This window comes from Nycticebus coucang, chromosome 10 (genome assembly GCF_027406575.1).
Source record: "Nycticebus coucang isolate mNycCou1 chromosome 10, mNycCou1.pri, whole genome shotgun sequence".
Taxonomy (NCBI): domain Eukaryota; kingdom Metazoa; phylum Chordata; class Mammalia; order Primates; family Lorisidae; genus Nycticebus; species Nycticebus coucang.
The window spans coordinates 77,989,735-78,016,132 of NC_069789.1; the positions used below are offsets into that span (position 1 = coordinate 77,989,735).

Below are 26,398 nucleotides of genomic sequence, written 5' to 3' on the forward strand. Positions count from 1 at the left end.
CTATAGTTGCTTATTTTACTTTTAAGGGTTTGGTCTGCCTCTAAAATTTTCCAAGTCTTCAAATTTGTGTTACTGAGTATGTACTCAGTCAAGAATGAATTTCAGGAGAAGCTGAATGTACCTCGTATAACATTCTGCCTCTGTAGTGGCTAAACAATTGTTTGTCATAGTGAACAGCTGGGGAGACTTTGCATTTTAGAGCTGTCCTCATTAGTTAATAGGTGCATTGTGAAACCTGGATACATGACATCACTGTGAAGGACTTCGGACTGCGGTTTGCAAAAGCAGAATAAATTTTCCTGGGGTTGTACCGTTATGTACACACACTCACACGCCCATTGGCAGACACGGCCACACCTCACAGCTCTGGGGGAAGCCACAAACCTCAGCTGTACGAGCTGAGCCGGGACTAGAGGAACTTTCCGCAGGACTCGGGACAGACGGCCCCGCGGCCACGACCGTCTGGGGCCAGCGGCGCAGGCGGCGGCAGGTACGCGGTGCGCACCCGCTTCAGGTTCGGGCTGCGCCTCGGCGGCGGGAGGGTCCCGGGAGCTGCAGAAGTCGGGCCGGGAGCGCGCTGGCCGGCCCGGGCGAGCCGCAGCCCCCGGCCGCCCCTCGCAGCCTCCTCGCTCTCCGGGAGCCGCCGCCGCCGCCCCTCCCTGCCGGCCTCGGGCGTCCTCGGGCAGTCCCCGCCGCCCGCCGCAGCCCGGAACATGGCTGCGCGCCCCGCCGCCACCCTCGCCTGGTGGCTGCTGCTCCTCTCCTCGGCCCTGCTCCGCGGCGGCTGCCGGGCGCGCTTTGCCGCCGAGCCCGACTCGGAGGACGACGAAGAGGAGGCGGCGGTTTTCCCCGAGTCGCCCCTGCAGAGACCCACGGTGCTGGTGGTCGTCCTCGCCCGCAACGCTGCGCACGCGCTGCCGCCCTTCCTCGGCTGCCTGGAGCGGCTGGACTACCCCAAGAGCAGGATGGCCATCTGGTGAGCCGACGGGGACCCCCGGCCGCCGCGGCGGGGGGCGGGGCGGCCTGCGGGCGCGGACAGCGCGGAGGGGACCGCCGCGGGCACGCGGGAAAAGCCCGGCGCACAACCTCGCGCCGCCTGCTCGGGTCCTGGGCGGAGCGGGCGGTCGGGCCGGGAAGGACGCGCAGGTTTGTGTGAGCACTGGGAGCTGCGGGGACAGCCAGCCCACCTGAGCTCGGGTGGATTGCGGGCTGGTGGCTTTGTTCCTCCTTCCCCTGCCACAGGAGGCGTGGGCTTTCAACTCTCAAGGTTTTGTCTTTTGCCATCTCACGCTCCTAGCCCTGAAATCAGAGGATAGGGTGATTGTCGCCGTTCTTCGCCGCCAACTGCGACATATGGAACGTAACGGCATTGCAAGGGGGGTCGGGGTTCACAGTGGCTGGGCTGGCGTAGCGTGCGCTGCTCTGACTTGCCGGTGCCCGGCTCCCCCTAAGAGGCTGGAAATGCGGCCCCTGGTTCTCCGGGGGGGGGGCCTGGAACTAGGTGGAGATTGGGCCGGGCCGCGGCGTCTCCCCCCTACACCACCACCGTGGGGCCGGGTCTCCTTCAGGAGCGCTGCAGGCCGTCCTTTCCTCTGCATCTTTCTGGGGCGCATTCCCCGCCGCGAATGCAAACCCCGCGGGGCGCCTTGGGGTACTGCATCCTGGGGGGCAACGGAGACTCCCTCGGAAAGATAAACAGTCAAGTTTTGTCCCCGGAAGAAAGACCTCTGGGCCTGGGGGAAGCAGGCCTAGGGGATCAGTGGGGGTGGTTGCCCGCCCCACCTGTAGATCTCCGTCCAGTCTCACACCTTTTATAAACGCAAGTACCAGTGGGAGAGAAGTTGGTGGCCCGGGGAGCTGTTAAAGGGCCTGGGGAGGAGAGGGTGATGCTGGCCCGGGGAGATGGGCTGCCAGGTTCAGGTTCCTGAAGGAGACAGAGCCTGGTCACTCTGGAGCACTTTGCATTTTGTGTTGATAAAGGGGGCTGTTCTCAGACAAGACAGATCCTTAAAGCGAGGCAGGCAGGGAGGAGGAGGGGTAAAAGCAGCAGCTGGATTTGGCAGCCCAGGGTACCTGCAGGGAGAGGTGCGGAGTGCGAAAGCAAACACGTAGTATAGTACGGCGCTGTGCTGCAGACAGCTTTACTTGACTGCCTCCGTGGAGAACCGCACATTATGTGGAAAGTGGGAGCGTTGGTGCAGCCAGGTTTTAAACCAGAAGGAAGGATTTTTTTCTTTAACCGCTTACGTGCCAAAAGAAAATTTCACAAATGTTCCGTTCCTTTAGTTGCTTTCTTCAAAAGAGATGTCTTGTAGTATGGACGTGGCCTTTGTGCACTATTTCGTTTTAGGAACATTACAGTATTTACAGTAAATATGAGAAGTTAGTGAGGGGTGAGACGGGCACCAGGCACAGACTTCACTACCTAATTTGCAGACATTACCTCCTTTATCACACAGCAAACTTTGAAGAGGATTACAAGCATCCTTATTTTCCAAACGAAGAAACTGAGGCTTGGGTCAGTTCAACAATTCACTTAAAGTCAGAATTAATAAACGGTGAAATCGGAATTTGAACCTAACCCAAGCTTGTCCCTAAAGATCACCCTAAAAAGGTAGTGATGGTGGGCATATGACATAAATAAAATTTATATTAACCTGTAAACTACAAATTATGAGTCTTGGGTTGTTTATCACTAGCTTTTATGTGTGATTTGGGGCTGGTTGCTGGAGAGTTATAGGCTTCAGTTTCCTCATCAATAAAATGAGGGAATTGGAGTAAATTACTTCAAAAAGTCTAACTGACTCATGAACTGCATATATTTTATGATATGATTAGGTTCAACTAGCACCAATGTACACCCTAAATCCCTGGATGCTCCAGAGTATTGGGACATTGGTACTTTATTTATTTAAATATGTAAGTTTCCAATTTGGAATAGACCTTTGAAATTTATTTTCCTTTATGGCCAGTGTTAGAAAATAAAAGACTCTCGAGCCTTGGGTAAAGCCTTTAGCAACCTTTGAATCAGTCACTGAAGATTCTTCTTTGAAAAATATTAGTTATGTCCTAGAAACCCTGTATAATTTATTAGGTATAGTAACATAAATGCTAGTTTCTAAATAGTTCTCACAGTACTTTTATCAACTGTGTTCTCATTTGGTCCTTACTGCCATTCTGTGAAGAAATAAAATTATCTCCTGTATTTCACAGAAGAAATTGTGTTTCAAGTAATTGACTTACTCAAGATTACATTTATTTATTAATTCCACAGATACTTCATGAGCACTCACGGTTCTTTCAAGGACTTTACATTCACTTTCCTGTCAGGTAATGTACCTTCTGCAGATGGGAGAACTGAGGCACAAAGAGATTGTGCAAGCACAAACCTTCTTTTGTAAGAACCAATCAAGTTAGGGATGAAAAAAAAGTTTAATAAAATGTGCTTCCTTACAGACAAATGTGGCTCCTTTTACTGGGCAATGTGAAGTGATCTGAATGGCATTTAAATAGTTTGGGGGAGAACCAAAGGATCTTAAACTCGTTGTATGGTCATGGAAGGCTTCTCAGCATGTAAACAGTTTGAACTGAGTTTTGAAGGAAGAACAGAAATCAATTAAAACTCAGGAAAGATAGGCTCCAGAAAATGGAGACAGCAAGGCAAAATGGTCCTGGAACATTAACCAGAGTTTCCTCTCAGGGAAGTAAAGGGGGTGACAGGTCTAATGATTGCAGGTCTCCAATTATATTGTACCACAGGGTCTCTGGAAATACTGGCTTCTAGACTAGCACTAGGGGAATATTTGGTTGAGAAATTTATGGGATATAAGCCTCCATTGGGAGGCAGTGTTAGATAACTGACCCCCCTTTCAGGTAATACCTCACTTCAGGATGTTACAACTTTGAGGGACCGCTGCCAATTGTTTTCCTCTAGTTTTTCATTCCCAAGTTCTGTTCAACATTCTGAGATGGTAAAGTGATGAGTGTCCACTGTGGAGTCAGCACATGCCAGTGTCAAAAATTACTGTGAGATATCAGAACTTTACAAGACAGAACAGTGTTGAGAAGAGAGCCTGGGGTGCCAGCTTCCTTTGAATCTGATCTTAGTAACACACTCTTTGTAGACTCACTCTTCTCATTCATCCACTTACCAAGGGCTAGAGGAGTGTCTGATAAGACTTCTTTCCTAAATGGGTCATTGAGGAGTCTAGCTCATTGATTTCATTTAGACTTCCCTGTCTCACACACACACACTTTTTTTCTTTTTTAACCTAAAGTTCTGGACCAGTTCTGCCCTGCTCATACAGGTGGAATGAGTACCAACAAACTGACGTGAAGATTCTGCTGGCAGAGAATGTCTGCAGTCATCTCATTTAGCATCAGGTTTATTCAGATTAGGTTGAATAAAGGAAAGTGTGTATCTTTGAGATACTTTATACAACAAAAAGGAAAACTTTTTCCATTTACCTGTCTGATCTCAAAATCCACCAAACGTTTTCTTTCAAATATCACAACTTTGTGATAAGGAAGATATTTCTTGTGCCCTAATGAAAACCAGTACTAAGTTTATGAGAATCAGCTGAGATGAAGGGGGCTGGGAGGCACTGTGACATGTGGCAGTGTTCTTTGGTGGGTTCTCTTTAATTCAGTGGAACCATGAACAAGTGGCCTTAGCAACGGAGAGAAGGCTGACCTCATCCCCTTCCCAAGCCTATGATTAAGGGGAGTGGGGCCATGATAGTGAAAACTGGAACATGGCACAGGGAAAACCATTGGGCCCAAATGAGACATTTTGTCTTGTGGAGAGCCTGCTGGTGCTTGTGGGAAGACAGCCGGGACCCACAGAGTCTGTGCAGGCACAAGGCAGTAACTGCCATGTAATTACAGAATGATTTCCGTACTTCATTTGGTAGAGTTTTAAAAAGTAATATGCTAAATTGGAAACCATTTTATGGATTTTTAAATAAACAGATGAGTTTTTGTTGACATAGACAGCAATGAGCTATTTGTTCTGGGGGTCTGGTCCTAACATTTTGCACATTATTTCTGTATTGTTTGAAGATTACCTTGAATTTATCTCCACGTTTTAATGCTCAACCAGTAGGATTTTGGTGAATGTTTAACTAGACACACTAATATATATGTTTTTATAAGATGTTCCTAAAATGTGTTATTAATGATAGTTTTCAGCACCCACTGGTACTGAAATATGGTGTCTTATTTTATGGTGTCATTACATCTTAACATTAAAAGTTGTATGTTATTTCTATGGATGATGTTTCAGCTTTTGTCTGAAAAAGCAGGTAATACCTTAGTCCCCTTCTTTCTGTCAGTCTGTTTTCCTTATCTTTCTCCTCCTTGTTATTTTTCCCAACTTAGTAGTTTAGTACAGGGAAAGAAGGACGGAAGCTTGGAGTCAGACTAGGACACAAATCTGTATGATGGTAGGCATATTAGTGAACGTCAGTCTTAGACATAACTTCCTCATCTGAACATGACTGATAATAAACAGCCACCTCAAAGCATTATTCTAACAAGTAAATGAGATAATGTTTATGCAGGGTCTTTTATATTAAATGTTACTAAATAAATGATAGTTGCTGTGTCCTATCTTTTTTCCTTTTTGTCTCATCTCCTTTACCTTTCTCTTTTAAAATAAATATTTTAAAAAACGTCCAAAAAAAACTCAATTTAGTTTTTTCTTTCCAACAAAAAATTACCGGCATAATGAAAATAACACTTATGGATATGCTTTTCTAAACATTTTAGTTTGATAACTGATGTACCCCAGACTCCAGCCCTAGGTGGGAGGTGACATTACATTTCACGCTCATTGTACACATTTTATATTACAGAGAATGTAAATAATTTGCCTGAGGTCACGAAGACAGTGCATGGTGGAGCTGGAATGTGACCTAGGCAGCTCATGTCACAGACTGAGTATAGATGGTCCAAGAGCATGAAAAGACCAATTAGTTCTAATTTTTGCATCTGTCCGTTGACCCAACTTGGGACGATAAGAGCTCCAGTGTTTCTTTCAAATGAGAATTGTCACTTCCACTTGAGTAATGCAAGGGACTCAGTGATTCCCTTCTGCTGTCTTGATAATTTCATCACTTAGTTCAGGCACTTTCTAGTTGCTGAACTCAGCTCTGTTTTGGTAGATTTCATAGGGATAAAATGAGACTAAATATGCAGGTCACTGGCTGTGATCACAGTCACATAGGAACAGAAATTTCTCAAGTATTAACCAATGGTAAAGGATTAAGGCAGCACTAATCACATACATATTGTCTACACTTCAGGTTCATGTTGGTAAAACAAAGTCAGTTTTTTAGCCTTTTTAATGAGTGGTCTTACATGTGGTTGTCCCCTAAATTCAGCTTTATTACAGATGATTGGAGAAATTATAAATCCTTCCCCCAAACTCCAATTTCAAAACACAATTGGACCTCAGAATTATTTATTTCCTTTGGTAAAAATGGAAGTGACTAATAAATGTCACCGATCCTATTGTTCCAGTGATGGCAAATTGCCTGCAGAATTAGAAAGAATGCCTAAATTGTCCTGGGTCTATTTTATAGAGTTCTGCAGATGAGGAATGTAAAGCATGGGGGCAGTTAAGGGTTTCCCCTAGTAAATCGCACAGTGAATCAGTGTTGGAATGAAATGACTGATTTCTAGAGTTTTAATCCTGTGTAGCTGTCTTAATGATGATTATTTTATAACACATAATCTCCCACGATTTAAAGGAGGATGTCAGCTATTCTAAGCAGAGTTTGGTTTTCACAGACTTGTTTTTAGCTCCTGTATCCAAGAGATTCTACCACTGGCTCTCCTTGTGACTGCAGGGACATAAGCATGTGCTTCGAATGGTCCTCTGGCTTGTCTGTCTCTGGTAGTTCTAGGAGTGAACAATGAAAGCCTTGTAACTGGGAAAGCTGCTGGTTGTGCCTTGGTCCTTTTCCCAAGACTTAAATGTACACTTGGGTCATATCACTGTGTGGCACCGTCTCCAGGTCTACAGCACAGTATAGTAGCACCATTATGAGGCTTATATAGGCACCGTAGTAGGAAAATTATAAGGCTTACCTCTGTACATTTCTTCATATAACATAACAATATACAGAGAAGTTAAAGTCAGAGAAAATTATTAGCCTATAGCATGGTCACTAGACCTATTCCCCAGTTACCAGATTATAAAGTTTTACTACCTGTGTTGAAATCATAGCTATTCTCTGGAGTTACAAAATGTGTGTACTGTATGTTGGACCTTTTTATTCTCAAAGGAGTGACTTGTTCATTTAATTGAATTTAATTGATATGTTGTTAGCACATCAAAGAGTATTGATTTTAAAAAATTCGAATCCCTTAAGGTCTTGTGGATCAAAAACAATTTTTTAAATTATTTTAAGAATTTGCCGCTCTTTTCCTTTTTAAAAGTAATCTACTCACGTAATAAAAAATTCAAGCAGTAGGAGTGGGAATATGATAAAAAGTGAATCCCTCCTCCTCATACCACCTGCCAGAGTGACCAACAACGGTTTCTTCTGTATTCCTCTACAAACTGCCTATGCATATACATACATCCTTTTTATTTTAACCCAGATATGAGTGTTTTATATAATATATCCTGTTCTGCATAAGTGGACTATCTTTAAATCCCTCTCTCTACCTCAGGTTCCTTGAACACTGCCAGCCCACCCACAACTATGCCCCAGGTGGCCCAGTGAGAGCCGGCTTCACATAACACCTGTTCCAGGTAGTTTCTCAGACGGTCTCTCCGGTAACACCCATGCTGCTCTCTTGTTTCTGTTTCTCTGGCCTCTAAAAAATCTGGCCCTAAGCCCGTTTAAAAGAAAACAAAACTTTCAGATGAAATGTAATACATATCCAGAAAGTGCATGTATCATAAATGTAGAGCGTGATAATTTTTCACAAACAGAACATGCCCATGTAACTAGCACCTGACCTTGCCAGGCCTGCATTTGTACACAGCAACTATTGTTGGGGCTGAGTAGCCACCACCCCCGTCCCCTGGACTTTGTCCAGGCAGCCAAGCCCCCATCAGTCCCACTCTGTGTGCACTTGCAATTAACCCCCAGCTGTCTTCCTTTGACCTCACATGCCTACCCCATGGGTGTGTGAGTTGTGACTCTCAGATGGCTCAAGGAGCCCTGGGGCCCAAGTAGTAACTGCTTTTTGGAACCAGCAGGCTTGGCAAGCTGCCTGCCAAGGCCCTAGTGAGAAAAGGATCAGGACTGTATTACTTTTCTCTCAGTTATCCTTTCCTTTGGTAGGAAAGCTGTGTTTTAATGTTCATAAAAGCAAAAAAAGATCTCGTTATAGGTAATAATTGAAAAGGCATGTAGAATACTGGAACTTTTCTGCTGTTCAAATCCATGAAAACACAGCATTTGTGGCTGGTGACTTTAGCCAAGTCTTTTGCATGAATTAAACCTTAGATTTGGCTGGAGGGCATTTCTTTTCCTCTCTGGGAGCACCATAGAGAAATCCTTTCAGACTTAGACTTTTAAATAATACCTCCATAACATTCTGACAGGGCTGAACTTATGACTTTGTAACATGTTTTATTTCATCGAGGGAACAGTTACCATTATTTTGGTTGTTTGTAAATTCAGCAAGCTGAGGTTGGTCCCCTGACTTTTTGGTATAGCTGATGAGCATTTATTGCTCTCCACATATAATGCAAAATAATCCTCTTTCTTTCAGGGTTTTCTGCCTAATGTTTGAAGACCCTCTGAAGATGTGTATTTCAGAAACATGAATAAATTCATAACTAGTGATCTTGGGCTGTATATCCTTCAAGAGTATGGTGGAAGACTGAGTCTGGGGGCAGCCTGCTGCTACAGAAGCCTTTCCATGAGCTCCTGATTTCATTGGCGCCCTGCCCTTCCTGGTTGAATCACTTTAAGGCCTACTGAGCGGTGTATCAGGCTGGCGAGAGGAGGGTTCTTTCACGGAGCTTTCCCCATTTTGGATGACAAGCCCCTAAACCATGAGACTAGCTTAAAATGCATGCATTGTAGACAATAGGGAACTAGGCCTCTTCCTTTCCAGTCCCCTTTCTTCCTGAGAGTGATTGTATAAGTTTTGGGGCTGAGGAGGGCAGTGGGCAAGAGATACGACTCTAAGAAAGGGAAGTTTTCGGGTGAACATTGTATGTTCTCCAGGAAAGCCATGTTAAGTGAGAAATTGCTGCTCTTTGGGGTCTTGGGAAAGACCAAATTTTCTAGAGACTCACAGTGGAACTCAAATTCCTAGGATAGCTGTGAAAACTGTGGTTGTGGACATTCTCCACACGGAGTCCCTTGCTGAACTAATAGTCTGCTTTTTAGTTTCTTGGTTGCCAGCCAGCGCTGTAATCCTGTCCCAGCTCCGCACACCGCACTGATTATGGTTGAGACCAGCCAAGATAGTGGAAAGTTGCTGCCAAATAGAATCAGGATTTTTCTTGTCATCACCGCACCATTGAACAGTGAGCTTGTATGCAGCTCCCACACCGGCTGCTCTCCCTGCTAGGAGCAGGTTGGGCTGGAGAGCACTCGGGCACACAGACAGCGTCTTATACTGCAGATGGATTTGGTGGCGTTGTAACAGCCAGCACACTAAAATATTTTAGAAGACTACAAATCTCCTCTCTGCTATCCTGTTCAGCTATCACAGGTTGTCTGTTGTCTATACAGGTAACTACAAGTGATCATGTTGAAATTAGTAGTTAAGTTGGCCTAAAAGTAATTCACCCCCATTGATCTAGTTGACTGTTCTGCCAGCCTTTTGGTAGAAGACTGCTGGTCTTGACTAGTTTTTCCAAATACTGGTCAGGGGTCAGCTGCATCTCAACGCTCCGGTGTTTGTTAGATACATAGGTATCTGGGCCCCATTTCAGCCATACTCAGTTAGATGGTCCATGGGAGGGGCCAAAGAATTTGTATCTTAAGCAAGTACTCAAGTGATTTGGATGCACCTCTGGTTTTGGGGACTGCAGGATATGAACTCCCAGAAGGCCCAGTGAGGACTCAGGGATCTTTATGGAATGACCAAAGTACAGAAACATGGGATTTTCAAAGTCGGGAAAGTTGGCATACTCTGGACTCTTCTACTAAACTCCAGATTCCGGATGCTCAAGTCATCAAAAAGGCCAAAGGGTTTTCTTACTAAGAGAAGTAGTAGGGTACAGGATTACATAGGAGAAACACAGCCAGGCATGCATCATCTGTGTTTTTTTATTAAGTCAGTCACATCTGTTCTCCCTCCATCCAACAGAGGCTATTAAAAAAAAAATTTTTTTTTAAAGCAATAGCCAAAATTGCTCACTGTATGAAACTCCTTGCACTGGGGCTCAGTATAAATGGCACTCTCTAAACTCTTTTCTCACATGATCTGTATCTTAGATAAGTTCATTAAGCATTAATAGAGTGTAGGGAAATCCAATCAGTGTATTTCCCTCAATTAAATAGTATTCATTTGAGCCACTTCAGTCCTCTATTCCGTAATCTTTGTTTCTTTGTGCTTGTATTTAATTTTTTTACCTTTGACATTCTCTCCTGCATGCTATTAAAAACTCCTCCCCTCATTTGTGACAAATGTAAACACTCTATTAAATTAACCTGCTTTAATAGTGCTGGCAGGTCAGCCTTATTTACATGATTTTGCCAAGTCCTCAAACCTGGTATCCCAAGTAGTTATGAACTCAAAATATAACTTTTCATGAATTGACACTGTTCTGTTCTGCTGTGCATAGGATTGTTTGGATGTGGTTACTGCTGCACAAAGGCAGGTTTTAGAGAGTTGATATGGGAGAATTATAACAACTCAGTTGCTTAATTTTGTACTGTTACACAACCTATTTTCTTTTGGTGACAGAGCTATCAAAAATCGCACAGTAAAAGCTGTCAAGTTAGGGCGGCGCCTGTGGCTCAAAGGAGTAGGGCACTAGACCCATATACCAGAGGTGGCAGGTTCAAACCAGCCCCGGCCAAAAAATAAAAAGCTCTCAAGTTAATGCATCCATTTTCTTTTTTAATCTTTTTTCCTACTCAAAAATGTGAGCTGTGTCCTACAGCTTAGCATGGCCTACCAAGAAGATATAATCACTTGGAGATGAAGTGAGTCTAGTGCAATAGGGCCCCCAGGACACTTGTATTTTTCAACCTTTTTTATCTCTCAGCACACTTGACCCTATATTTAAACTTCTCCGGCCCAATTAAATTATGTTGATTAAAAAAAAAAAAAAAAAGGCTTAAAGGCTCAGCGCCTGTAGCTCAGTGGCTGGGTGTCAGCCACATAACACCAGAGCTGGCAAGTTCAAATCCAGCCCGGGCCTGCCAAACAACAATGACAACTGCAACCAAAAAAACAACCAGCTGTGGCGGGCACCTGTAGTCCTAGCTACTTGGGAGGCTGAGGCAAGAAAATCACTTAAGCACAAGAGTTGGAGGCTGCTGTGAGTTGTGACGCCACGGCACTCTACCGAGGGGGACAGCTTGAGACTCTGTCTCAAAAGAAAAAAAAAAAGAGTAAAAAGAAAAATATATTTACTGGGCTTTGAACTTCTTTCAAAAATAATTTAATTGATCTTTAAAAAATTTCCCAGCACACTTAAGATCCTCTCACAGCCTCTTTTATGTTTTCCCCTCAGTGTGCAAATATCATCATTTGTTATTTGATGACCAGAAAGCTCATGCTGGGTCATTCTGAACAAGTCACTTATCTCCAGTCCTCAGTTTCCTCTCATACACATAAGGGAAATGTGCTAGAATTGTGGTTCTCAAATGCAGCTGCTTCCTAGAATCATTTGATGAGATATTAAAAAATGTCAATGCCTGGGTCATATCCCAGACCAATTAAGTATGAATCTGCAGGGTACAGCCAGGGACACTGACGAGTTTTGAAAACTTCCTAGAGGGTGATAATATCTAGTCCGGCTTAGAGACCTCTGGATGAAATGTTCTCTGGGGTCCTTTCTAGATCTAATATTCCCCACTTCATGGGAGTGGCCATCTTTGAATAACTTTCATGAATCATAACTGTTCATAGTAGATGTTTCCTGAACCCTTTAAGACCACCTCAAAAAGATATACAGTTCTATGTATCTTTTTGAGGTGGTCTTAAAACAGCTAGTTTTTCCAAAACAATTAAAAATTAAAAACAAAAAAATCAATAAATAAATATCTAATTTTTTTTAGGAAGCTCATGACCTATCATCCTATTGTTTGCAAACACCTGTGCCCAATGATGTTTGCTAACAGTATTATCTCCTTTTCAAGGCATGGGTTTGTTGGTGACTGAACTACCAAAGAACACGGCAACATGAGGGCAAACCTTGCAAGGCTACATATCGAAACTTCTTACAAAGGAGCTGTGTGTGCCAGGCAGCATCAGCCCAGGATGTCCTTCTTTGGCACACAGATGGCTACCTCTTGGCTAAGGGAGCTGCATGTATCAAAGCTTCTAAGCACATGAGCCAGGGTCTGGCCAGCTTAGGATTCCTTCCTTCAGTATGTATTTTGGTGTGTTGCCCGGCTTTGCTTTTAGGGTTTTTATTTCAGACCGGTGTAGGGCCTCTAATCATCTCTAGGTATTAAATTTCTGATGTTACTTTTAATGGCTTTAGAGTTTAGCTTCTTTTGTTTTTAGATTTGCATAAACAGTGCTGCCTTTGTCCTTGGTCTTGCCACAGCTTCAAAGCTTGGACTGGGCATCAAAGACAGACTGGATCCTCCTTTCTTAGGCATCAGATTGCAGCAATGCCAGCAGGTGACTGAATGTTACAGGCCCACTTCTGGGCCAGTTTTCTGCATCTCAAAGACGATTAAGTTGGATTCTGCCAACTCCTCTTTGATAATGGTTCTGAATCTTAACAGCAATTCATAATGCCTATGCAAATCCTGGTAAACTAAAGGGAAACTGCTGGTGTTTGTCTAAAGAGGAAAGGACAATAACTCTAATGTTTGCTGAACTCCCTTTGACCTGTGAGAGACGGATTATTAAATGTCTCCCTGGGAAAGCATGGAACCTCTAGGCCCATTGGCCAGACTTGGCTACTGATGTCAGCTTTGTGAGGGCCCAAACCTCATTTTCCCATGTGTCTTATTAAAATAAAGGCAGCATATAAACTTTCAGTTATCCATACATGGATCGTATGTATTTTAAATATACAGAAGCTAGTTTTGATAACAGGTCAGTTTGGTTCAATCATCTAACACACCGTTGAGCTATACCGATGTCTCTGTGCCTGATAGTTGTATGTTTAGACAGAAGAGCCTAATTTTTATCTCAGCTTGGAAGAAAAGCTGGAGAATATTCAGCAATATTCCTTGAGGGAATTCCAGCACCACTTACATCTGATTTCTTAGGTGTTAGCTCCTTTGCACTCTCTGGGTCATGAACCACCGTATCTGCAGATTCTCTTGAATTCTCTTTCCTTGCCTTGGTCTCCCCATCTGTACAATGAGTGTTGGATAGGCTAATCTTTGAAGACTTTCCTAGCCACAATATGCTATATACTGTAGTTCTACCACTGACATTTTGAAAAATGAAACAACTCATTCTGTACCCACATTATTTACGATGGCACTTTGAGCTTTTTTTCTGTATTTGTACTTCGATTTGATTTCTTCATTAGTTTTGACTTAATCTACAGCTCAAGTCCTCCATGATTAGACTGATAATTCATATCTATATAAAATTTTTTAAAAAATTTTTGCCTTCTATCCTGAGTGAAAATGTTTAATGAATAACAGCAGCCAAAAAGAAGGGCTGTGATGAGAAGGAAAAGAATCCAGAGCATTATGTCAGAAGACAGAGTTCCAGATCTGAAAACTGGGAAAACCATTGCCGTTGACACGGGGGATGGGATGTTTGCGGCATGAGTGTACACATCTAAGGTGTTTGCTTAGATTTAAGTTTTCTCAAGTGTGAAAAATAAGTAAGTGCAACTCTTCCCTGGAATTTCCCCTGACCCCCGTTTTTTGGAAAAGGCAAAAATAGGAGTTTGACATTTGCCGTTGGTGGTGGGGAAAAAATACATATGTTTGTTCTTTACAGAAGCTGCTGGCTAGCCTGTAGGCAGTCTCTGCACAAAGAAAGTGACTTACACATGTGCTTTAGAAGGGGTTAGAAGAACCTGGCAGTTGGAAGTCAAGTCTCATCAGGCTAATGGGTTATTACACTGAAGTGATAGCTGCTCCCAGGGAAGGGCTCTAATTCACAGTGGTGAATTACACATAGAAATGGTAAGAAATGATGCTTATGTAGACCAGAAGCGTGAGTGCTGTGAAAGGTTCTTATAACATGAAGTCCACCTCCTTTCTTACTGATGCTTTACTGTAGGGGCAGAAGGAAAGTCAGGGGAGGGAGATATGGGAGACTGAGAATCACTTGTCTCCTGAGTCTGAATTTATATGCTACAGAAAAATAAAATCAAGAAACTAAGAATTTCCTTCTTCAAAGAGTCATCCCACTGATGACTTACCTTGCTCAGGTTGAGTTTCTAAAATCATGCTCTTCCCTTTCCAAGCTGTAACTAACAAATGGAAAGCAATTTCTTCTGTTGGATCAGAATTGTCTTGAGAAAGCACTGCTCTTTGGCTGCCTCCCTCAGCCCTCTCCAGTCTTGGCTACTCAACTGATATTCTCCAGCTGTAAGCTGGCTGCTTCCTTTTCCTAAAATCTGGCACCAGCTGTTTTGAGTTTCTGAAGGATAACTCTTCTAAGATGCCTTGGTAACAACGGGGCTGAGGCATGATAGCATAAAATGCCCTAGGAGTTTTTACTGTGCTATCATAGTAAGTGTGATTTTATGGACTGAGGGTAAAATCATTTCTGCCCTGAAGGAGAATGGGTTTTGAAGCCTTTCTGTCTGCTCCATGTAATAGAGTTTGTGAGATTAAGTGCTGCTTCCCCTAATCTGTATATCAGTTTTCAAGTTTTAGATAACAGATTGCCTTGGTGTTCTGTAGCTTTGAATTAGAAAGCAAATAGGTTCTCTGGAAGCAACACTTTATTGTTCTGATGTCAAAGGAGCAGAGGGTAAATAAACCATAGCCTGTGTTTTACTCCTGAAATCATTTTTCCTTAGTGAGTTTTTAGAGTTCTCATTTTAAAATATCACTCCTAACATGGTTTTTACTCCATTTTCTCTTTCCCAATTTTTTCCTTTTTATGTTTCCAAAGAGGCATTTTTCTAGGTGAGTCTTAGTCAGTTTATTGATGGAATAATCTGTTAATTTATCCATTTATTTAGTTTTAGCGATTGTAGTAGAAATTCAGCTGCCTTATCTGAAGTAATTGAGAGAAGCTATTCTTTCTTTCACTTTGTAAAAAATGATCATGACTTTAAAAAATGTAGACAGGGAATTTCTTATTTTTACCCACTTAAAAACAAATTGCCTTCCTTGGCCTTTGATCCCTGAGAAGACAAAGGTTCCACATGGCTACAGTCTGTGGTTATTTTCCCCTGGGTGATAAAATAATACATTATCATTTGCAGAACCCCCGAATAAACAACTGTTAACAAGTGAGATCATTTTTGGTAGGAGAATTGCATATGTCATTGTCTCAAAAGCGACATGGGTTGCAGATTTTTCTGGAGACCTACTTCCAAATACTTATTTAAACTCCTCCCAGCTTTGTCTGAACTTGAGATTAATCCCACTTTGACATTTCAAAGAGTTCGAATGTGGTACATTCCCCACTAAATAGATAATAAAACAAAACCAGCAACCAATTGCTAGCTACAAGGTGAAAGGGACAACAGTAGTCAGGTTGTGATTCATTTTATTTATTCTGTCAATGTCTTAGTCTGTTTTATGTTGCTATAGCAGACTACTACAGTCTGGGTAATAATTTGTAATGAACAGAAAAATAGTTGGCTCATAGTTCTGGAGGCTGGGAAGTTCAAGACCAAGCAGCCTCTGGCAAGGGTCTTTTTGATGTGTCCTCCTGAGGTGGAAGGGCAAAGAGAGAGTAAGAGGGAGAAAGAGGGGCCAAACTTGTCCTTTTGTAAAGATCCACTCCCATGATAATGAACCCATTCCCTTGATAATGCCATCAATCCACTCAGGAGGACAGAGCCCTCGTGTCCCATTCACCTCTTAAAAGTCCTATCTCCCAACATCACCACATTGGAGATCAAGTTTCCCTCACATGAACTTTGGAAGTCACTTTGCAGTCCCTAAGAAGAAATTTGTATTTTTCCCCAGCTCCTTAGAAAAGTAGAAAGCTTTGATTATTTCTTTGAAAGTTCTGTAAATATTGAAGTAATATGTAAAAACATGAGGTTTCATGGATATTTCTTGCCTTACTTCAAAGTCCTGCTGTTTGAAAATAGTGAACTGGAATCGGGGCAGTGCAGTAACTGACCTTCAGGATGCCCCCGTAATTCTTGCCTCCTGGTATTCATTCCTCTGTGGTCTCCTCCCAGGCTGCATTTTGTGACTTAATATCATAGCCTAGGTGGAAGGGAGAGCCTTTGACTTCCCAGGCCAGATCCTAAAAGGCGTTGCATTTTCTGCCCTGCACTGCTTGCTCTGGGGGATGCCAGCTCCCATGCCTGGGAACATTCTGGCAGTCCTAAAGGGGAGCCCACATGGAGAGGCACCAAGGCCTGCAGCCCCCAGCCAGCACACATCCAAGCACAACCCGAGGAGAGGCTTCAAGTGAGAATGACACGAGTACTTGACCCACTCAACGTAAGGACATAATCAATGCCACTGTTTGAGGTGCTGGAGGTACAGATACAGCCCCTGCTCTGATGGAGCTTACGGTACACTGCAAGAGAGAGATGATAAACAAGCAAATGAGCAACAAGATGATTTTAAAAGGTATGTGGTAAGGAGAAAGTGAAGCAGGATAATGGGGTGGAGCTCTGAGAAGAGAGTGCTCCATGTATAAGTTGATCAGAAAAGGGCTTTTAGAGAAAGAGGTGTTTGAGCCAAGGCCTGAACCGTGAGTAGCCACCTCATCAGGGTGGTGGACAGTAGAGGAGTGGAGAAAGTCAGGGAAAGGATGTGTGCACTGGAAGAAAGCAAAAAAGGTTGGTATGGCTGAGTTTTTTTGTTTGTTTGGGGGGGGTTTTGTTGTTGTTTTTTACTTATGTCAGATTTGCCTTCAGGATAGCATGCCATTCTTCTCTGAACTTCTTCTTGGGAGAGATATGGTCAATTTTCAACATCATTAACAACCGTATAATAAGTTATGATTTTTATTTATTTTTATTTTTTGCATTTTTTTGGCCGGGGCTGGGTTTGAACCCCCACCTCTGGCATATGGGGCCAGTGCCCCACTCCTTTGAGCCACAGGCACCGCCTAATATGTTTTTATTTTAATTCTTACTAATCCACTAAACTGTGCAATTTAACATCTACCAGTTAGTGAAATAAATATTATTTGTGCTATCAACCTTTGCATCTTATGTTAGCAAATGTCCTACTCTAACATCCTCGGCATCCTGATTTCATAGTGGAATGTTCTCAGATGACTTTCTTTTGGCTCTACTGACGTCAGTGGCAATGCTATTACTCATAAGATTCTGGGGAGCAGTATTCGTGAAAAATTAAAGTGCTTTATTTGAAAATAACAAAAAAATTTAAACATCAGTGATAAATGAAGACTTTCTACGCAGCCATTAATGAGTCTGAAACCAGCTGAGTGCCGGACACTGCCAGGTCTGCATTCATCCTTTCTTCTCTTATGTAAAGCACAGGTTAGGAGTGTCGGAAGGATATGCTAAATGGACAGCATGCATTATTGAGTTTTAGGTGAATGATTTTCCATTCTTCCGAACTTCCACTTTTCTTTAGGCAGAGAGCAAAAAGTTGCAAAAATATCAGTGTTTTGGATCCTATTCTGCATCTTCCCACGGGAGTACAGTCCTCTTTGATGTCCCTGTTTCCTTGGGTAACATCCCAGTACATCTCATCTTGATTCAAAAGAACATTTCTCAAACTGGCTCTGGGCCAAACAGAGTGATTTGTCTTAAGTTCTGAGTCTCAACTATAGAGTGTTATACTTGGGAAAAACTCTTCTATCATTTTCAATTGTCTGTAGCTTTTTGATTTCTTTCTCTCCAAAAACAGAAATAAGACCACCAAACATGTAGAATGCGAATTAAGAGCAATCTGCTTTGGATGAATGTTTATTTTCTGCTTAATCTCCTAGTTCATATATTAATATGACAGAGAATTTTGTCATTCCCAAGTACAGGCTAAGGGTACTGATTACTGACTTAAAAAGAAAAACCCTATAAATCAATATTGGAGTTATGTTTCCTCCATAAACCCATTAGCTCTGTCCTGAGGAAAAGTCTCAGTGCGTAATTATTAATATTTCAGGCCAGTGAGCTCATAGCTGTCTGCTTGGCAAAGCTCAGCTCTGGTTTCTTCATGAAAAATAAAATAGCTGCCAGGATTTTTTCTGTCTCCTACCTGAGCCCTCATAAGTGCTGTTTTTCCCTCCAGAAGACTAAGATTCTTTGGGTTAAAGGCATTTCCTCTGCCTCCCATACAGTGTGACCAGAAGTGAGTTGGTAATGAGATGCCAAAAATCAGAATAGAGAGCAATGATTTGTTTATTTTTGAAAGAAGATGCACATTTAGAGGGACCATGAGAAGGACTTCAGCCGTTCAGAGCCAAGTGTTCGAATTCAAAATATTTCAAAAAGTCTAATCCCTAAAGAAATGCTAATCATACTGTGATTGGCTTTAGACAGATGTATGGTTCCACAGTGACCCCAATTTGTTTTTTAAAAGGCTTCCCCTGCTCCCCTACATTTGGCATTCCTACTGCTGGCTGCTGGCTACTGGCAGAAAATATTTCTTCCTTCTCAGTTTATTCTGATCCCTGCTGTCTGGAGAATCTTCCAGCATATTAATATGTAACTTTTAGAGAGATTGCACTCTCACTTCTGTAAGGGCCTCTATGTCAAATTTGGCTCTAAAATATCTCACACCTTCTCACTGGGATATTTTGTGTGTAGTATTACTGTTTACATCTTACTGTATCTTATTCAGATTTTCAAGGTAAAATGAAGAATGTGTATGGTCTGAAAGGTTTATAGTGTTCCTTGATTTTATTGGGAATGGAGAAGTTTCCAATGAATGAAATCATTGTTAAAATTTGTTTTCCATTTTGTTTACTTTGCTTCTGAAGATATTTTGAAACCTTGATTTCTGGGAATGGAACTCTTTGTATGCTTCCTAGGAAAGGAAATATAACACCAGTTAGAATAATTACTACTAGAGAAGGAACATTCTTCCTCTTGAAATACTACAGCACAACATTTTACCCCCTCAATTAAAACACAGTGAGATGGGAAGACGGCATGTTCCATCTGTACAGGTTAAATCTCACAGGAACAATTTTTAAAAGTAGTTTTGCTTTTTTCAAATATACATAATAATTTAGTATAATTATAGACTTAGGAAATCAGTTTTATGTTTTTTCTTAATAATTTTTTTAATTTTTTTTTCACCATACACTGGTTTTATATACCATTTGACAAATTTTCATCACACTGGTTAACATAGCCTTCCTGGCTTTTTCTTAGTTATTGTGTTAAGACATTTATAGTCTACATTTAGTAAGTTTCACATGTACCCTTGTTAAGATGCACCGTACATTTGGTCCCACCAATTACCCTCCCTCCGTCCATCCTCCCCCTAGGAAATCAGTTTCAATTGCTTTATGACATTGCATCTGCTTAACATCTAAATTATTCTTCTGAAGAGCTTGTTAATCTCTAGTGCCCTGCAATTTATAATACCTCTTACTTCATAATGAGGGCTAACATTTATTGAACTCTTACACGGTAGCAAACATTATGATAAGTTTCCATGAATTAACTCATTCCAAGCTCGCAACAACCCCATGAAACATATTACTGGTAGTAGCCTTATCTGACAAAGGAGAAACTGAAGTTCAGACAAATTAAGATTTTTCAGGAGCTACATGCTTTAGGCAAAGCAGTGACTTGACCCAGGCCTGGAGGTGGGTTGACTGTGAAGCTAATGAGCTGGGACTTCAGTCCCCCTTGTTTGGGGGGGGCCCAACACTTGTATTCACATTTGTTTTGGTAAGGTCTGCAGAAGGAAATACTTTATAAGCAATTGACTAAGATGCCTTGGCCAACTTTCCCTCCACCACGCTTCTTGTTTTGGGTGGCCCTGGACTGGCCACAGGCTTATCTACAAGCTAATTGAGAGAAAGATGACCTAGGGCCACATCTAATTTGCAGTTTGTGAAATAATGTGGTTTAAGGTTACTTCCATAACTTCCATTTAAGTGAGTGATTTGGTTCTCATTAATGCCTTCCCAGGCTTGGAAGCTTCTTAAACTGTTACTAATACAAAGCAAATTTCAGTCAACCATGATTGAAGAAAGACTAAATTACATTGCTATTCTGTCTGTACAAAAAGATATTAGACATAGTTGTTATATGAAGCAGTTGAGAATATATAAACAAAAATTAAGGAAGTAAATTTATAAAAGTATCTCAGGTAGTTATTAATAAAATATGTTCCTGGGTTGTGGATGTTTGTGGCATTTCTTGGCTTTTAAAAATTTGTTACAATTTATTTTCTCATTTGAAATAACTTCTGTTATTCACTTTCTATCTTTCATATAAATATTTTTAAAATTCACATTTTATGTTCAAGTTTATATTTGGAATTTTGTATTTTTTTTAAAGGGTTTTCTCAGATTAGTGCAAGCTTCAAGCTTCACAAAAGCTGGACTCAACTCTGCCCAGGTCCTTAGATTTAAAACCCAGCACCTGTCCTTCTGCACCACAATGCCCCCTGAGTGGGGGAAATATTCCTGTTAAAACCTTGTTTTTACTTTTGATTGCCTCACAAACCAGCTGTTCTTTCAAGTTCTGTGTTAGTGCTTTCAGAGTGAATGAAGTTCAGCCTTTTTTAACACTGAAATCTTACTGCTGAAAAAAACAGCACCCCCAAATTTGCAGTTATAAATAGTGTGTTAACACCCACATTCATTTCCCACAATAAAGTACTTTACACACATTCCGTATAGCTGCTTTTGCCAGGCTGATATGGACACTTCTTAGCACTAGAAGTCTCACTCCAGGCTTGCTATGTACTTTCCTCCTAGATCTTTGGTGTGATTCAATGAATGATAAAAATTTTAGTGACTGATAATTTATTATCAGAGTGGAAAATTCTAAATCACTTTGACTCTGAGAGAAACTTAACAATTAGGGTCATTTTGCTCATTTTTTCACATTTTATCAACTGGGTATCAGAAACCACTCTGTGTCTGTAAATAATCATCCATGACAGATTGAGGCTTGGAGTACAAATTGATTTTTATAGCATCTCCTTCGACATTTTAAGTTTTTCTGCATATTCACTAAAGTTAATAGTAACTGTCAATAAATTATACTGAATTAGAATTTCTAATATGTTTGAATATCACATACATCTATGGCATCCAAAAGTTGCCCACAAAGTCTCCACATGGGGAAAATGGGAAATTGTGATTGAATGTACCTTTATATAAAAATATTCTTTAAAAATTTTTAAAAGTATTCATTGCAGGGGCGGTGCCTGTGGCTCAGTCGGTAAGGTGCCGGCCCCATATACAGAGGGTGGCGGGTTCAAACCAGGCCCCGACCAAACTGCAACCAAAAAATAGCCGGGCGTTGTGGCGGGCGCCTGTAGTCCCAGCTACTCGGGAGGCTGAGGCAAGAGAATTGCTTAAGCCCAGGAGTTGGAGGTTGCTGTGAGCTGTGTGAGGCCACGGCACTCTACCGAGGGCCATAAAGTGAGACTCTGTCTCTACAAAAAAAAAAAAAAAAAGTATTCATTGCAAAATTTTACAAAATATTTATAAAATATTCTCTACATATTGGCCACCTGTTTGTAAACTTTTGTAATGAGTATTTTGTAAATAAGGTACATGTAGCTGCAATTTCTCATTTTCCCCATGTATGGGGACTCTCATCTGCCATGTCTTCTACAAGCTGATCTTTGTCATCAGACCTCTTAGATCCTTCTACTTGCTACCAAGTCCCCGTTGGTCTTCAGTTCCTTCTAGTGTGGACCAATTCCAAATATCTCAGTTCCCTTGCTCCCTCATCTTCTTCTTTACCCACCTAGAGCAAGCCCAATCTCAGAGCTGTCCTGCCTCAGTCTCTTACTTTTTTTTTTTTTATTAAATCATAGCTGTGTACATTGATATATTCATGGGGCATCATTCACTAGCTTCACAGACCGTTTACCAAGTTTCACATATACCCTTCTGGTGTAATCCCACCAATCCCCTTCCCTCCACCTACCTCCCCCCTCCCTCCCTTCCCTTTCCCCCTTCCCCCTATTCTTAGGTTGTAACTGGGTTATAGCTTTCATGTGAAAACCCTAAATTAGTTTCATAGTAGGGCTGAGTACATTGGGTACTTTTTCTTCCATTCTTGAGATACTTTGCTAAGAAGAATATGTTCCAGCTCCATCCATGTAAACATGAAAGCGGTAAAGTCTCCATCTTTCTTTAAGGCTGCATAATATTCCATGGTGTACATGTACCACAATTTATTAATCCATTCGTGGATCGATGGGCACTTGGGCTTCTTCCATGGCTTAGCAATTATGAATTGGGCTGCAATAAACATTCTGGTACAAATATCTTTGTTATGATGTGATTTTTGGCACAGTCTCTACTTCTGAGGACTATTTGTCTCTCCCATCATGCCCATGATAACTTTCCCACTCATGATCTTCCCTCTCTAATGGGGCCTCAGCTGCCCAGTGATCCCTCTGCTTCCCTAGTAAGCTATTGCTCTTTACTCTTCTAAACTGACTTATCTCATCCCTCCCATTGACATTTTCAGTAGATCACCTTGCTTCTGAATTCATCAATGAAATGGAAGCCAGCAGAAGAAAATTATTTCAATTTCCTGGCCTTCTTTCAATCTTGTTCTAATGGAAGGGAGATTCCATCCTGTCTTAAGGGAACTTCTTGATTTCTGCGCTGAATCCCACCCTCTTCCCTGACTCATCCTCCCAGTAGCCTTTGCCTCATCTTCTTCCCCTCAGTTTAGTATTAATTCAATGGCTGTTTATTTATCACTCATTGTGTGTTAGACCTTGGGATACAGGAGGGGATGAGTCAGGGTACCAGCCCTGAAGGACTTGTAGTCACCGCTTTTGAGAGAAGGCACAGTCTACATTTGCTACTTCTTCATTCTCAGTTGCATTCACTGCATTAATTGTTTATCTGGTTTCTTTCATCTAGTTTCCAACTCACCACTCCACTGAACGTTTCCTTGCCAAGATCACCAGCAATCCTACTCCTTAAATCCATCAGTGCTTCAGCATCAATTCCTCTTCAGTCATCTTTCTGCTGCATTCAACCATATGCACTTTATTTTTTTATTACCATGTCTTCACTCTCCTAATTTTCTTCTTACCTTGCTGTCTTCTCTTTGGCTTATTTCTTTCTCACTGCATGGTCCTTGGATATGGTGTTCCCCAGGAATCTAGATTTGACCTTCTTTTAATGGGGCAGCCTCACCGTAAGCAGTCTGGTCCATTCCTGTAGTTTCATTTACCAGATGTGTACTGATAACCCCTAATTCTTTATTCTATTCCTGATTGTTTCTCTTGAGCTCAAGACCTTGTGATCTTCTGGCATCTTCATGGGAATGTTCCCATAGAGTCCTCTGTTTATGTCTCGAATTGAGCTCACCACCTTCTCATCCCTCATCTTAGCTTTAATTCCCATGTTCCTACCACCATGCAACCGTTTACCCCAGATGGAAGCATGGACCTCTTCCCCATCATCCACATCAAGTTATTAGTCAAATTCTGTCCGTTCTTTCTACTTAATCCTCTAGAGTTTCTCCCCTTGTCCTTATCCTCTCCGTCACCTCCTTAGCTCCAGCCATCATCATCTCCCATCTCTTAATGGATTGTTCTGCCCTCAGTTTTACCCCCTGCCAATCCTTTCATTATCTACACTGTACTCTAAGTGGCCTTTCTTTGTATAAAATTGGGCCATGCTACTCCCAAGCCTGCAAAGACTTTTGAGGGTTAAATCATCTTGGAATGTGCATGTAAGGGCCACCAAGACATAAGGATTCTGCTAGTTTCTTCTGCCTCATCCTTCCCCATACCTCCCTCATGCCTCAGGATGCAGTCATGGAACTGCCTTCCAGCTGCAGGCTATGACTCTCTCTGGCCTCTGGGCCTTTGTGCTCATTGCTAGAACGTGATTGCCCCTCTCCATCATTAACGCGCTTATTTTTCAAGGCTTCTAACAGACTTTACTTTCTTTGGGTAGTTTCTTCCAGTGGTGGAAGCTGGGAGGAGACCTCTTTCGTGTCCTTTCATGCATCTCTCAGATCGAACCATTTTTAATTCTGTTCAATTTTTTATCTGCCCCCTAGGCTCAGCTTTATGAGGGTCTGTCTTCTTCCTTTTGTAGCCCTGACATGGAGGCACCTGGTAGGAAGGTGTTCAGTAAATATTTGGGGAAGAGTAAATAAGTTATTTTAATAGAATCTTACATCTAGGCTTACCTTATTTATTTGCATTTTATGACAAAACTGAGGTCCCCACGGGCAATTAATGGTTTGCTCCCATGTTCTTCAATGGCCTGTCTGGTTACAAAGTTAAGATCAATATTGAGCTCTCCTTTTTTCCAAAAGCAGAAAAATTGGAATTATTCTATTCTTCCATGGAATGCTTTTTCTTATTTTACGTGTCTGATGATGGGACTAGAGTGCATTTTGAAGTGCACAGTGAAGACAAAATTTCACGGTTATTAGAATAACCACATCCACACTGAAAATATACAGTTTCTTTATCATGATACTAATAAAAATAAACTGTGGTGTGTTCTTTCAAAGAGTTATCCACACTCTTTATGAAAATTAAATTCAATCTTTTTTTCTCTCTCTCTCTCAAGAAAAAGAATTTGGAAATGTGACCCATCATGGTATTTTCATTTGGCTTAGAAGAAAACATTTTCCTCTTCTATTAATAATGCTACATCCTGTAGGATACCACACACATGGTTGGATTTAGATTATCAAAATCTCTATGTTTATATTAGCAGCATAACTTTTGTCAGTGTTTTAAAATACTTAAAAAGACACTTACAGGAAAATGCTTATAAAATTAATGGATGACAAAAATCATTGGTTCTCATCATCGTAAAGAAGGAGGCAGCATGGCTCGGCACCCGTAGCACAGTGGTTATGGTGCCAGCCACATACACCGAAGTTGGCCGGTTCGAACCCAGCCCCTACCAGCTAAAATGACAATGACAACGGCAACAAAAAACAGCCAGCCGTTGTGGCGGGCGCCTGTAGTCCCAGCTACTTGGGAGGCTAAGGCAAGAGAATTGCTTAAGCCCTAGGGTTGGAAGATGCTGCGAGCTGGGATGCCACAGCACTCTACCGAAGTCGACGTAGTGAGAATCTGTCTCAAAAATAAATAAAATAAAATAAAAAAGAAGGAGGAAGCAGAAATAATGTAGGATTGTGGACACAAGATGAGCTAAACTCAGGAGAAATTTTGGGAAATCTCTACTCCATTTGTTATTTTCTTTCTTGTTTTGGGGAGAAAAGCGAGTGGTTTGAGAGATACTTCTTCAGTAGTCATGAGAAAGGACAAAGAAATATCATTCATTTTGTTCCCTTTTCCTTCTCTTCTTTTTTATATTCTCTTGGAGATTATAGAATTATGAATTATAATAAAGTATTCTATAGTCAACGCCCAAGTGAGTTTAGAGAATTTATAAGACTTGGATTTCCTGCTTAACCATGTTGGTCAGGTCACCTTTATTATGGGCTTACATTACAGTCTAAAGCCACATTAACCAATACCCTAGACAGACTGCTGCTCACTTGTACCCCACAGGTAGGTTTTATATGAAGGATTTACACAATTTAAAAGCGAGACAAGACACATCTAGACAACGGAGAGAACTGCATTACTGATCATAAATACACAGTGACATTGCGAGCAAAGGGAAATTGAAGACTGTGGCCCTCTGAATTACTGGAAGAATAATCCTTGACCATGACTTTAAAATGGTGAAAACTCCCAGCTGCTCAGGAGGCTAAGGCAAGAGAATCGCGTAAGCCCAAGAGTTAGAGGTTGCTGTGAGCCGTGTGACGCCACGGCACCTCTACCCGAGGGCGGTACAGTGAGACTCTGTCTCTACAAAAAATAAAAAATAAATAAAAATAAATAAAATGGCGAAAAGGGCATGACACCTGATTGGAAAGAGGGAGTTGGTTTTGCACGTACTGGCTGGCACCTTAAATAAGAGTCGGTAGTAGGAATGGAGGCTGTCTGGGTTTCGTGTGTGATAGATAGAAGTAAAAAAGGAAAGGTTTTCAGCGAACAGCTTT

General features: G+C 41.8%; 1 protein-coding gene across 5 annotated transcripts in view; it reads left to right on the plus strand.

The window, feature by feature from the left end:
• Window positions 1-328: 328 nt before the first annotated feature.
• Window positions 329-26,398, plus strand: part of COLGALT2 (collagen beta(1-O)galactosyltransferase 2) — a 107,505-nt gene continuing 81,435 nt past the window's right edge. Inside the window, exons 1-2 of one of the 5 annotated variants that reach the window (XM_053604893.1) lie at window positions 353-976; window positions 3,275-3,330. Coding sequence is in view for 1 of the 5 variants with exons in the window: in XM_053604891.1 (XP_053460866.1) it covers window positions 714-976 (263 nt within the window). In the remaining 4 variants the exon portion in view is untranslated. Of the gene's footprint in view, window positions 977-1,001; window positions 2,615-3,274; window positions 3,331-26,398 lie in introns of those variants that run through there. The other 4 variants (XM_053604895.1, XM_053604891.1, XM_053604896.1 and 1 more) reach the window with 4 other exon arrangements.